The sequence below is a fragment of the Salmo trutta genome, chromosome 15 (genome assembly GCF_901001165.1).
Source record: "Salmo trutta chromosome 15, fSalTru1.1, whole genome shotgun sequence".
NCBI lineage: Eukaryota > Metazoa > Chordata > Actinopteri > Salmoniformes > Salmonidae > Salmo > Salmo trutta.
Window position 1 is genome coordinate 23,261,811 of NC_042971.1, and position 13,295 is coordinate 23,275,105.

Genomic DNA, 13,295 nt, shown 5'->3' on the forward strand with positions numbered 1-13,295 from the left:
TGTTATATTCTCCTACATTCATTTCACATTTCCACAAACTTTAAAGTGTTTCCTTTAAAATGGTATCAAGAATATGCATATCCTTGCTTCAGGTCCTGAGCTACAGGCAGTTAGATTTGGGTATGTCATTTTAGGCAAAAATTGAAAAAAAGGGGCGGATTCTAAAGAGGACTTGCTTAGTTAAATACATTTAAAAAAAATAAACTTCCAAACGAAACATTACACCTGTGTCATCTGAACACTGATTGACAGGCTTGGTCAGTTTTAGTTGTGATATTTATCATATTGGCAAATATGAGTTACTGTGCTGTATGTTTGCTTTGCACTTCAATATTTGGTCTTCCCTGAGACCAGGACTGTATAGAATTTACTTTATAAAAAGGGAAACCATTGCAATGTTTGAACAAAAATTTAAATATCAGCCATTAGTCACAATAAACCATGTCAAACAAGGAAACCAAAAGAGACATTGACATGTGGGGTAAATTTGTGTAATTGCAGTGGTTGTTTACAAAGCAGACATTCCCTCTGTTGACCTTTGAATATCAGATCAAAAATCATTAAGTGCCATTTGGGGTCCAGACTGGTTAGAAAATGGCATGTTCAAGGGAAGGCATTTATCCTGTGACTGATGTAGTATGTGTTGTGGAATAATCATATTTAATTGTCTAGCTCTAGTTTCATTGGCAAATGTCCTTACCTATTGTTTGTTGGAGAGGTGAAAAAATGTGATGCATATTTCACTCCAAAATTAGTTTTTCTCAATCGCATACAAGGAATTTTTGGATTGGTCTTGAAACAAACTATAGCAGAACATCAATGATCAAATGCTCAAATACATTTACAGAACTTCTGATAATTTTTTTGCTGGTGTACCTGACTTGTATATCTTACAGGCTGACCACACCGCTCGCGTCACGTGTGCGAGCTTTGCAAAATAAATGTAGAAATCTATGTTATTCAATTATTGCACCCACACTGCTCGCGGGCACCAACGAGCGTCTGCGTTGTCAAGGGCTAAAATAGAAATCAGTTATTTTTCTGACGCTGATCGCGCTGCAAGTCCTGCCTCTCCCATCTCCTCATTGGTTTATAGAAGCAGGTACCCACGTGCCATCTCCTCATTGGTTATACCCACGTAGGTGACTGAAAGACGAATGAGGTCGGTGGCGGTAATGCACCTAATTTATGAAAGTTGGCAATCGCAATATAAAGTCAAGAGAAGAAAAAACCTGGAAGGAAGAGAGATGACTAGAAACGTTTCGCTTGACCGTTTTATGTGTGGATTAATTGGCGGAGTAGAGGACCTTGTGCATTTCAGGTAAAATAACAACTCAATGTTTATATCTCCAGGACAAATTAGCTAGCAACAGCAAGCTAACTAGCTAAATTGCCATAAATAGTTAATGCTTTTCAACCTGTCCCCAAATTAATATAATTGGTTCAGAGTTTGTTTTGATATTTTAACCTGCGTGTCGTGATCGCGTTTGGTGTGGGGGGGGGGGCAAAATAAATGTATGCATGATGGCGCACACACGCAGCCGGTTTGGGTTCCGTGTTAGACTTTCCAGGAGATACTAACCCTACTGTTATAAAGGTAAAATTTGAAGTACAGTGGCATATCCCATCCCTGCACTGAGGTATGTTTTCCAACCCATATCTTGCACTGGCTCCACATTGTCTTAATGTAATTATGATTGCGTTCACATACCAGTGTAAACAAGAGTAATGGTTGGGTCGGTATCTTCTGGGAATTCTTAGACCACCTTTTGCAAAACTTTAAGTACAAATGTCATTGGTAAATACAATATTCACTGTTAAGTGTTTTGGTCACAGAATATTAACACATTGTATTCTTCAGAAGAGAAATGTGTGCAATTGTGTTCACTGTTTCTGGCAATCAGTAAATACTACTGCATGAAATTCTAAATCACCCCATCAGTGTCATACCATGTACACATACTGTAGGGATGCAGATAAAGTTGGGTTACTCCTAAGTTATCCTCTCCAACATTGTGACCTTTCATTATAGAGGTTTTGCTTTGAGGCCTCCCTATACATTCATACCAGTTGTATTCTTCCATTGTATTCACCTTTCCTTATTTCTATTTTGGATTGTGTTTCTGTGCGCCAATGGAGTCTACAAAGCCTGGTTTGCTCATAGTTATGTATTGAATACGGAATGGAATTGGATTGTGATGATACCGATGAATCCTGCACACAATGTGCTTATTTTGTTTCTTATCAGGAATATATTTGATTTAATGTGTATGAAATTGTTTGGTGAAATGCGCATAAAAGGAGAGTAATTGCACATAATTCTGCACTTTTGGTTAGTTGTACTTACAATTTTGATCATCATGAGTTAGTAACTGCAAGGAAAATGTATTGATCTACTGGGATTTTTTTCTCGTGTCTACTTGGATTCAAGATAAGTATGGTTGTGTTAATCTTTTTGCAGGCAGTCGTGTTGTTTTGATGAATTAATTAGCAATTTTGAATGTACAATTTCAGTTTTGATTTAATGCATTTATATTTTGAGAAGGTAACTACATTTTGGTAAGGCAACCATTTAGTGTTTTGTGAAAAGCCACAGAGTTCTGTCTTGTGAACTTTGTTTTGAAAATCGATTGTTAAAAAAAATGCTTGTATGTGATTGAGAAACTGTAACAGACAATAGACCCTGATCTTAAAGTGTTGATATAAATCAGTAGTGTTAAATGGTCAGTAAAAGATGTGCAACAACAAATAAAAGCAGGCATTACAGTACGGGGCTTATGCTAAATCATTGTTCCTACGCTGATTACTCTGTGCGTGTATGCGTGCGGATGTTTGTGTGCAGACGTGTATGTGTGTGAGACGTGTTCTAATTAGTGATAGGTTTGAGGGAGCAGAGCTGTCTGAAAGCTCAGTGTTTTACAATGGGACGTGGGAAGGGTTCATGTCCTCTCCAGATCAGTCTGTCAGTGTCAATGCTGACTCCAGTCAGACAAGACCTACTTTATCCAGCTCTGTTCTGCACCCCAAGTACAGTCCACTCCACAACAAAAGGAGCCTAATCACCAACAGACAAAAGCCATTTGGGGCCCCTGATTGATTCAGTTTGGTCCAGTGCCTGGTTACGATCATGTTGGTTTGTGTCAGCTGGGTTAAGGATGCTTCCTGTTGACCACTGTATGAAGCCATCCTGTTGTCTGAACCGCCGACAGTCTTTAGTTTAAGTTGCACTCTGGCGACTGGCGAGCTCCTTGTGGGCGTCTTCCATTGATGCATCAGTAAAGCGCTTAGCTAGATACAGTATCACCATCCTCCATGAATCTGTGCTTTGATATTCTATACCTGTATTGATACGTAGCTGTGTACTGCTTGTAGTAGACAATAAGGCTGTCTGACTCCCTTTACAGTCGTATTACAGTAAATATATATTTCACCCTGATCCTGCTTGCCTGGAGCTTGTCTTTTGTCAATCCGTTTGGAATCCCAGCCATATATAACCTGCAATAACACAATGGTATATGGGCTTAGGAGATGTGCAAAGAAAATACGTAATCAACAATTATTCCATCATTACTTCCAACCACGGAGAGAATAGTTTAGGGAAATGAGAAGAAACTAAAAACAAAACCACATTAATAAAACTATCTATCTTATGTAGGGATCTTCTGTCAAGTTATGAGATGAAATCATAACTTCCCTGTTATACAAATTCAGACAGATTCGGCAAAGCTTTATACTATGAATAATAATACAATATTAAAACCTTTAGTGGAAATAATAAGCTCACAGGGGCTCAGAAAGCCAGGTTGGCCCTCAGACATAGGGTTGCAAAATTCCGGTAACATCTGCAAAACCTGTGAACTTTAGGAAAGGTACTTAATTAATCCCAGACCCAATAACTTTTATAGCTCTCTTATTACCTGTGCTCCAAAATAAGTTTCATATCTCCACGTTGGAGTCCGTAAATCCTTTCTTTCCCTCGTTCACCAGGACAGGCTTCTCTGTCCTGGTGTGCCATACAAGTACCTGTTTGGGGCGGGGAGGGGGTGGAGATTCAAGTAAAAAGGGTGGAAAGTTAGTTGAAAGTAGTTTAAAGCATTTTTACACCGCTTTAATGTTAGCTAGGCTAGTGTCACAGTATCTAACGAAGGTGGCGCCCCTCCTCGGTCGGGCGGCGCTCGGCGGTCGTCGTCGCCGGCCTATTAGCTGCCACCGATCGTTGTTTCTGTGCCTTTTGATTTTGTCTGTCTATCCCGCACCTGTTTTGTGTTTGTCATTAGTGGGGGGTTATTTAGTGTGTATTTTCAGTTGGGGTTCTCGTGCGGGATTGTTTATTGTCCGCTCAGGACAGTTGCGAGTGTAGGCTGTTCTTTCGCTATTATTGTCCATTATATTGCCGGGCTGCGCCCTGTGCGTTTTTTTTCAGTGCGCTTATTTTGGGAATGTGTTTTCCCCTGGCGGACTTCGCCACGCGCCCTGAGCCCTACGGCTATTGCGTTTGCAATTATTATTATTAAAACACAGTTGCTCCGGCCCTCTGTCTCCTGCTCCTGATTCCACATCTCCACTGGTCCTAGACAGCCGTGACAGAATCCTGCACCAATATGGAGTCAGCAGGAGCAGAAGCGCCGTCCATGGCTGAGCAGGTCTCTCAACACGCCAGCCTCTTCCACCGCCTAGGCTCGGCCATGGACCAGGTGTTGGCCCGGTTGGAGAACTGGGAGAGAGGTGCTTCCCCAGCTGGACCAGCTCCGGTCCCTCACCCTGCGCCCCTACACACACCCCCTGAAGCGGGCGCCGGCGGTATCCGGATTACTCCTCCCCGGGAGTTCGATGGGACAGCCGCTGGGTGCAAGGGGTTCTTGCTCCAATTGGAACTATACCTGGCGACCGTCCGCCCTCCCCCCTCCGACGAAGAGAGGGTGAGCGTCCTCGTCTCGTGTCTCACGGGTCGAGCCCTGGAATGGGCCACTGCGGTCTGGGATGGCCCAGACTCGGCTCGGGGCGACTACCCTGAGTTCACCCGCCGCTTCCGGGCGGTTTTCGATCATCCCCCGGAGGGCAGGGCGGCGGGTGAGCGGCTATTCCATTTGAGACAGGAGACGAGGAGCGCTCAGGATTTCGCCCTGGAATTCCGGACTCTCGCCGCTGGATCGGGGTGGAACGAGCGGGCCTTGATAGACCACTATAGGTGTAGCCTTCGCGAGGACGTCCGCCGGGAGCTGGCCTGTAGGGACAACGCCACCACCCTAGACCAACTGGTGGATTTGTCCATTAGACTGGACAACCTGCTGGCTTCCCGGGGACCTTCCAGTCGGGGCCTGTTTGTTCCACCTCCCAGTCCTCCCGCTCCACAGCCCATGGAGATAGGGGGGGCTGCGTTGAGGAGGACCGGAGGGGGGGGGGGTCTCTCCTGCACCCGCTGTGGGCGCAGAGGACACACTGTGGACCGTTGCTGGAGAGGTCCCCCCGGGAGTTCGGAGGGCAGGCAGAGCACTACTTCGACCCCCCAGGTGAGTCCGCACCAGCCACACCCAGAGCCCCCTGTCAATCACATGTACACCTCCGTTTGTTTTCCTGATTTTTCCCCTCACTTCCAGTATAAGGCACTAGTCGATTCAGGTGCAGCTGGGAGTTTATGGACCGTGGGTTAGCGAAGAGGTTAGGGATTCCCCTGGTTCAGCTTGACCACCCCTTCCCCATGCACGCCCTAGATAGTCGACCGCTAGGGTCAGGCCAAGTAGGGGAGGTCACTGTGCCACTGGTTTTTGCAGACGTGGGGGGGTCATGAGGAGCGTATCAGCCTGTTCCTCATTGACTCCCCAGCGTTTCCGGTGGTACTGGGAATCCCCTGGCTAGCCACGCACAACCCTCAGATTTCGTGGAGGCAGAGGGCTCTTACGGGGTGATCGAGGGAGTGCTCAGGTAGGTGCCCTTGAGTTTCCATCGGTGCGACTACGGTGGAGAGTCCAGACCAAGTCTCCACCGTGCACATTCCCTCAGAGTATGCCAATTTGGCTATCGCCTTCAGTAAGACGAAGGCGACTCTATTACCCCCCCATCGACGAGGGGATTGTGCGATAAACCTCCAGGCCGACGCGGTTCTTCCTAGGAGTCACGTGTATCCTCTGTCTCAGGAGGAGACTGTGGCTATGGATACATACGTCACTGAGTCCTTGAGACAGGAATACATTCGGCCATCTAAGTCCCCCGTCTCCTCAAGCTTTTTTTCGTGAAGAAGAAGGAGGGAGGTCTGCGCCCGTGCATTGACTATAGAGGTCTAAATGCTATCACAGTGGGTTTCAGTTACCCGCTACCTCTCATTGCTACGGCAGTGGAGTCATTTCAAGGGGCGCGCTTCTTCACGAAATTAGATCTCAGGAGCGCGTATAACCTGCTGCGTATCCGAGATGGAGACGAGTGGAAAACCGCATTTAGTACCACATCGGGCCATTATGAGTACCTCGTCATGCCGTATGGGTTAAAGAACGCTCCCGCTGTCTTCCAATCCTTTGTGGACGAGGTCCTTCGGGACATGCTCGGGCAGGGTGTGGTGGTGTACATCGATGACATCCTGATTTTCTCCACCACACGCGCCGAGCATGTGTCCCTGGTGCGTAAAGTGCTTGGGCGGCTGCTGGAGCATAACCTATACGTCAAGGCTGAGAAATGTGAGTTCTCCAAACGAGCCGGCTCATTTCTAGGATATCGCATTTCCACCTCGGGGGTGGAGGTGGAGTGTGACCGCGTGACGGCTGTGCGTAATTGGCCATCCCCAACCACTGTGAAGGAGGTGCAGCGGTTCTTGGGGTTCGCTAATTATTATCGGAGGTTTATCCGGGCTTTTGGCCAGGTGGCGGCTCCCATTACCTCACTGATGAAGGGGGGGCCGGTGCGGCTACGATGGTCAGCAGAGGCGGACAGAGCCTTCCATCGTCTGAAGGTTCTGTTAACCAACGCACCTGTCCTGGCGCATCCGGACCCCTCTTTGCCATTCATAGTGGAGGTGGACGCGTCCGAGGCTGGGGTAGGAGCTGTGCTATCGCAGCGCTCGGGCGTTCCTCCGAAGCTCCGCCCATGTGCCTTCTTTTCTAAGAAGCTGAGCCCGGCGGAGTGCAACTATGATGTGGGGGACCGCGAGCTGTTAGCCGTGGTCAGGGCTTTGACGGTGTGGAGACATTGGCTTGAGGGGGCACGTCACCCTTTTCTCATCTGGACCGACCACCGTAACCTGGAGTATATTCGGGCAGCGAGGTGGTTCATGTTTTTTACGAGGTTTCACTTTACCCTCTCGTACATTCCAGGTTCCCAGAACCGGAAGGCTGACGCACTGTCGCGTCTCTACGACACCGAGGAGAGGACCATCGATCCTACTCCCATACTTCCCGCCTCTTGTCTGGTGGCACCGGTGGTATGGGAGGTGGATGCGGACATCGAGCGGGCGGGTCGGTCAGAACCCACTCCACCGCAGTGTCCCATGGGCCTGAAATACGTTCCGCTTGGTGTTCGCGATCGCCTGATCCGATGGTCCCACATTCTACCCTCCTCGGGTCATCCTGGGGTGGAACGGACAGTGCGGGGCCTGAAGGGAAGGTACTGGTGGCCCACCTTGGCTGAGAATGTTCGGCGTTATGTCTCTTCCTGTTCGGTATGCGCTCAGTGCAAGGCTCCTAGGCACCTGCCTCGAGGGAAATTTACAGCCCCTCCCCGTTCCACAGCGGCCTTGGTCTCACCTCTCGGTGGATTTCCTCACGGATCTCCCGCCGTCCCAGGGGAATACGGCGATCCTGGTCGTTGTGGACAGGTTCTCTAAGTCCTGCCGTCTGCTCCCTTTGCCCGGTCTTCCTACGGCCCTGCAGACCGCGGAGGCCCTGTTCACTCATGTCTTCCGGCACAATGGGGTGCCCGAGGACATCGTATCTGATCGGGGTCCCCAGTTCACGTCCAGGGTGTGGAGATCGTTTATGGAGAGGCTGGGGGTCTCGGTCAGCTTGACCTCGGGGTTCCACCCCGAGAGTAATGGGCAGGTAGAGCGCATTAACCAGGATGTGGGCAGGTTCCTGCGGTCGTATTGCCGGGACCGGCCAGGGGAGTGGGCGCAGTTCGTGCCATGGGCCGAGATGGCCCAGAATTCTCAGCGCCACTCCTCTACCAACCTGTCACCCTTCCAGGTGGTATTGGGGTATCAGCCGGTCCTGGTGCCATGGCAACAGAGCCAGACGGAGGCTCCTGCGGTGGAAGCATGGGTGAAGCGCTCTCAGGAGACCTGGAATGGTGTCCAGGAGTGCCTAAGGAGGGCTGGTGAACGACACAAGGAGAGCGCTGACCGCCACCGCAGTGACGCCCCCGTGTATAATCCGGGGGACAGAGTCTGGCTCTCGACCCGGAACCTGCCTCTCCGCCTCTCCAACTCCCTTCATATTACCGCATTAACCCCTCGTTTCATGTGTCTCTCCTCATGCCGGTGGTAGCTGGTCCACTGCAGGACGATGAGGTGCTGGAGGTCCCCGCGCCCCCCCTGGACATCGGGGGGGCCCCGGCGTACACAGTCCGAGCCATCCTGGACTCCCGACGTTGGGTAGGGGGCCTGCAGTACCTCGTGGACTGGGAGGGGTACGGTCCGGAGGAGAGGTGCTGGGTTCCGGCGGCGGACATTCTAGATCCACCTATGCTACAAAAATTCCACCGTCGCCGTCCGGATCGGCCGGCGCCTCGCCCTCCGCGCCGTCCCCGAGGCCGGCGTCGGCTGGAGCCGCGCGTCAGGGGAGGGGTACTGTCACAGTATCTAACGAAGGTGGCGCCCCTCCTCGGTCGGGCGGCGCTCGGCGGTTGTCGTCGCCGGCCTATTAGCTGCCACCGATCGTTGTTTCTGTGTCTTTTGATTTTGTCTGTCTATCCCGCACCTGTTTTGTGTTTGTCATTAGTGGGGGGGTATTTAGTGTGTATTTTCATTTGGGGTTCTCGTGCGGGATTGTTTATTGTCCACTCAGGACAGTTGCGAGTGTAGGCTGTTCTTTCGCTATTATTGTCCTGTGCGTTTTTTTTCAGTGCGCTTATTTTGGGAATGTGTTTTCCCCTGGCGGACTTCGCCACGCGCCCTGTGCCCTACGGCTATTGCGTTTGCAATTATTATTATTAAAACACAGTTGCTCCGGCCCTCTGTCTCCTGCTCCTGATTCCACATCTCCACTGGTCCTAGACAGCCGTGACAGCTAGGGGTTAGGCTTAGGGGTTAAGGCTAGGAGTTCATGTAAAGGGTTAAGGTTGGGGTTAGCTAACATGCTAAGTAGTTGCAAAGAAGCAAAACATGTAAGTAGTTGCCCGTGAGGAGTTTCGAAACCTTTGAGTTGCCAGACATTTGCATTATATGGCTACCATCCACAGCGACCAACCACCTTTCTTTAATTTTTGCCCAAAATAACATTCTGTCTTATGTAACCATATTAAACAAATCATACTAATTTGACTGTCCTGGATTTTCATTTACTATGTTACATCTATGAGACCAGCCTGACCCAGTGGGAATCAAACCCACAACCCTAGCATTGCAAGCAACATACTCTATTAACTGAGCCACACAAGACAACTCTTAGTTCCTTACCTTAGTGCAATTAGCAGCCTTGGGCTCCAGGTCGCTGAGGGTGACCAGCTCCCGCAGTAAGCTGCTCTCCTGGTATCCTCCCTTGACTCCCCGCAGCTTGAAGTAGGCCTGAGGCTTAAAGAGAATGAGGCGGAGGTTCACCGCAAACCCAGCCATGTCTATGGCAAAGGGTCGGTTGGGGTCAAACACAGTCTTCCAGCCGTAAACCTTGCCCAGGGTATTGACTTTAGGGGACTCGTACCGCAGGCCACCCACAAAGGCTACAGGCCACACAGACACCTTCCTTGTTGAACGCATCTAGACGAGGAAGGAGAGAGAGGGTAGAGCCCATGGAGATCCTATGATATTAGTGCTCTATGTAATTCTATGGGTGGAGAAGGATCAATAAGTATTCATTATCTGATATATGATTTTATGTGAGGAAATAGCTATTTTAATTTGTATCATATTCAAATATCAGAATTCATTTTTATAAACTTTGTTTAGGGCAGGTGTCAAGTGATGCCTATGTGTTGAGGCTGTGCATTTATCTAGTGGCATATTGTAAGGAGCCATGCTCTTTATTTAATTATACTAGTGCGCACTGAAACCAAACATTTTGCCTGTTTTGGTAGCTAAAGAGGAAACAATTCTGTACTGCACAACATCTCTCCTTGTTCCACTCACCTCCTCAAACAGATCCAGACTATAGGTGTTATCATCGTCTGCAAAGTAGACGATACCAGGCTGGCTGTTGCTGTTGTTGGGGCTGAAGGTCTCTCTAAGCCAGCGCAGGGCCAGGTTCCTCTGCATGGTTCCCCGGGGTATCCTGGGGTCCCTCATGTCCCCACGCAGCTTATAGTTCCTGGGTGTCTCCACGTTAAGGTGGGTGTAGTTCAGGCCTGTTTCCTGAAGGAGCCTGGTGACTAGCGGGGTTTGTCGATGAGAGTCCTCAACCAGGATCCAGTGCAGGTTGGGCACGTGGAGGAAGGTGTTGGCCAGACGGGTCAGCTCTGCCTTCTGGACCGGCCGGCTGTAGGTTGGGGTGACGATGTGGAGGGTGGGGAGGACATCAGACCAGGGCGGCTGGCGGCTGTAGACGTACTCGGTGCGCACAACCTCCACAATGTCCTTGTTGTTCTCCGAGGTGCAGGGCTCCTTGAAGGTGAAGGTGTTCCGGGAGTCTCGCCGACTCTCATGTCTGTCATCTGAGAAGGGGAAAGAAGTTTTTGGTATAATAAACGTTTATAGACTGTATAGGAAGTGTACGTTTCCATAGAGATGGCCTTCGTAGAGAGAGAAGAGACATCTAATCGTGCAAATAGTCTTCTTTGTCTGTTATGGAGTTAGATTTCAGTCAAAAGGTTTAATGACCATGTCGTTCTGAAATCTAACTCCATACTCTTTTGTTAGACATGTAATCTCCTTGTGATAAACATAATATACTCATCACTAACTTATAAAGTCATGAATTAGATGTCAGACTAATATGAGTCAGTTAAAGGTGTGAATCTGATTAGAGAAATTAATATTGTGGACAATCAATTTTCTACTGATAGTGCTCAAATTGACAGTGCTCAAATTGATATTTTCTTTCATACACTGATGAAGTGTTCACCTCATTATGAACAAAAACCTTTTGCCATTGTGTTAAAAGTCTTGTAATAGAAAATGCAGCATATTCAGATAAAAAGTTAAGTGGTGGGAAAATGTCAAAAATTAAGCTGGGAAATCATGTGTAGACATTCTTTTTCATCATGTATTTTAAGTGTACTATATTAAATGGAGCATCCCAGAATAAGCATAGATATAAGTAAACCAAACGTGCTCCTCTACTCAAGAGACTAACCATAAAACCCCCTACATGGGAAAATTGAGGAATGACCTTTACACTTTCGAGCAGCTAGCAGAGGGGTGATGGCACTCTGATGCCAAACAGTGATAAGTAGCGTCCAAGGCAAGACGATCAACACGATGGCCAGAATGTCTCGTCTCTTCGGCATCTCCGGGGTCAAACCTGAGCCACGTCATTACCTGCAACACACATTTTTGGTTAAAAAAAGGTAACACAATTATACTAAGCTCATGTAGCATTAATTAGTTATATTCTTCAAGAATCAATGGGTGGCCATTTTATCATTAATTGAGAACCTTAACAGCAGAATATTTTAGACATTGTGCCTTTAAGGTAAATACCAGGTGTTATTTCTGAATGGATTTCTGAACAATGGCTTCAGTATAAAGCGTTGAACTTAAAGAATGGGGGACAGCGATCCTCCACTTTTCAAACAGACTACAGTACCTTCGGAAACTATTCAGACCTCTTGACTTTTTCCACATTTTGTTACATTACAGCCTTATTCTAAAATTTATGAGGATTTTTTAAAAATCAATCTACACACAATATCTCATAATGACAAAGCAAAAACAGGTTTTTATACATTTTTGCTAATAAAAATGAAACAACATTTTACATAAGTACTCAGACCCTTTACTCAGTACTTTGGGCAGCACCTTTGGCAGCGATTACGGAATCAAGTCTTGGGTATGACACTACAAGTTTGGCACACCTGTATTTGGAGAGTTTCTACCATTCTTCTCTGCAGATCTTCTCAAGCGCTGTCAGATTGGACGCTGTACAGCTATTTTCAGGTCTCTCCAGAGATGTTCGATCAGGTTCAAGTCCGGACTCTGTCTGGGCCACTCAAGGACATTTAGAGGCTTGTCCCGAGGCCACTCCTGCATTGTCTTGGCTGTGTGCTTAGGGTCATTGTCCTGTTGGAAGGTGAACCTTCAACCCAGTCTGAGGTCCTGAGCGCTCTGGAGCAGGTATTCATCAAGGATCTCTGTACTTTTCTCTGTTCATCTTTCCCTCGATCCTGACTAGTCTCCCAGTCCTTTCCACTGAAAACATCCCCCTGACCAAGGCCCTTCTCCCCTGATTGCTCAGTTTGGCCCGGGTGGCCAGCTCTAGGAAGAGTCTTGGTGGATCCAAACTTCTTCCATTTAAAAATAATGGAGGCCACTGTGTTCAATGCTGCTGACATTTTTTTGTACCCTTCCCAAGATCTGTTCCTTGACACAATCCTGTCTCGGAGCTCTACGGACAATTCCTTTGACCTCATGGCTTGGTTTTTGCTCTGACATGCACTGTCAACTGTGCGACCTTATATTGACAGGTGTGTGCCTTTTCAAATCATGTCCAATCAATTGATTTACCCCAGGTAAATCCAATCAAGTTGTAGAATCATCTCAAGGATGATCAATGGAAACAGGATGCATCTGAGTACTTATGTAAATATAGTATTTCCGTTTTTTATTTAAATACATTTGCATCATTTTTTAAAAACGGTTCTCTTTTTCATTATGGGGTATTGTGTGTAGATTGCTGAGGATTTTTAAAAATGTAATACATTTTTTAATAAGGCTGTTACATAACAAAATGTGTAAAAAGTCAAGGGGTCTGAATACTTTCCAAAGGCACTGTATATTTAGCCAGCTCATAGTCAGTGAATGGAGGGGTTGACCCGTGGTGGAGCTACAGTAGCCGCCATCTAATGGGTGATCATGTGTGAATTAGCCACATGCTTTTAACCCTCCATTAAGGAGCTGTCGCTCCGAGGCTGGTTCTGCAAAGATAAAGCGTTTGCTAAGGAACCTGCTTTCCCACCAAAGCCATTGCACACCAGAAAATTGGTCAGAGACAGCGCAAGCTTTT

The 13,295-nt window shown here is 47.7% G+C and overlaps 1 protein-coding gene across 4 annotated transcripts in view; it reads right to left on the reverse strand.

Annotated features, from left to right (window-relative positions):
• Window positions 1–1,488: 1,488 nt before the first annotated feature.
• LOC115148657 (galactosylgalactosylxylosylprotein 3-beta-glucuronosyltransferase 1-like) overlaps window positions 1,489–13,295 on the reverse strand; it is a 100,311-nt gene continuing 88,504 nt past the window's right edge. For 3 of the 4 annotated variants that reach the window (XM_029690741.1, XM_029690742.1, XM_029690740.1), the window contains 5 exons: window positions 11,463–11,611; window positions 10,265–10,785; window positions 9,599–9,895; window positions 3,918–4,023; window positions 1,489–3,495 (listed from right to left, as the gene is read on the reverse strand). In XM_029690741.1, coding sequence (XP_029546601.1) covers window positions 3,937–4,023; window positions 9,599–9,895; window positions 10,265–10,785; window positions 11,463–11,580 — 1,023 coding nt within the window. In that variant the 5' untranslated portion in view covers window positions 11,581–11,611 and the 3' untranslated portion in view covers window positions 1,489–3,495; window positions 3,918–3,936. The remainder of the gene's footprint in view (window positions 3,496–3,917; window positions 4,024–9,598; window positions 9,896–10,264; window positions 10,786–11,462; window positions 11,612–13,295) is intronic. The other variant, XM_029690744.1, reaches the window with a different exon arrangement.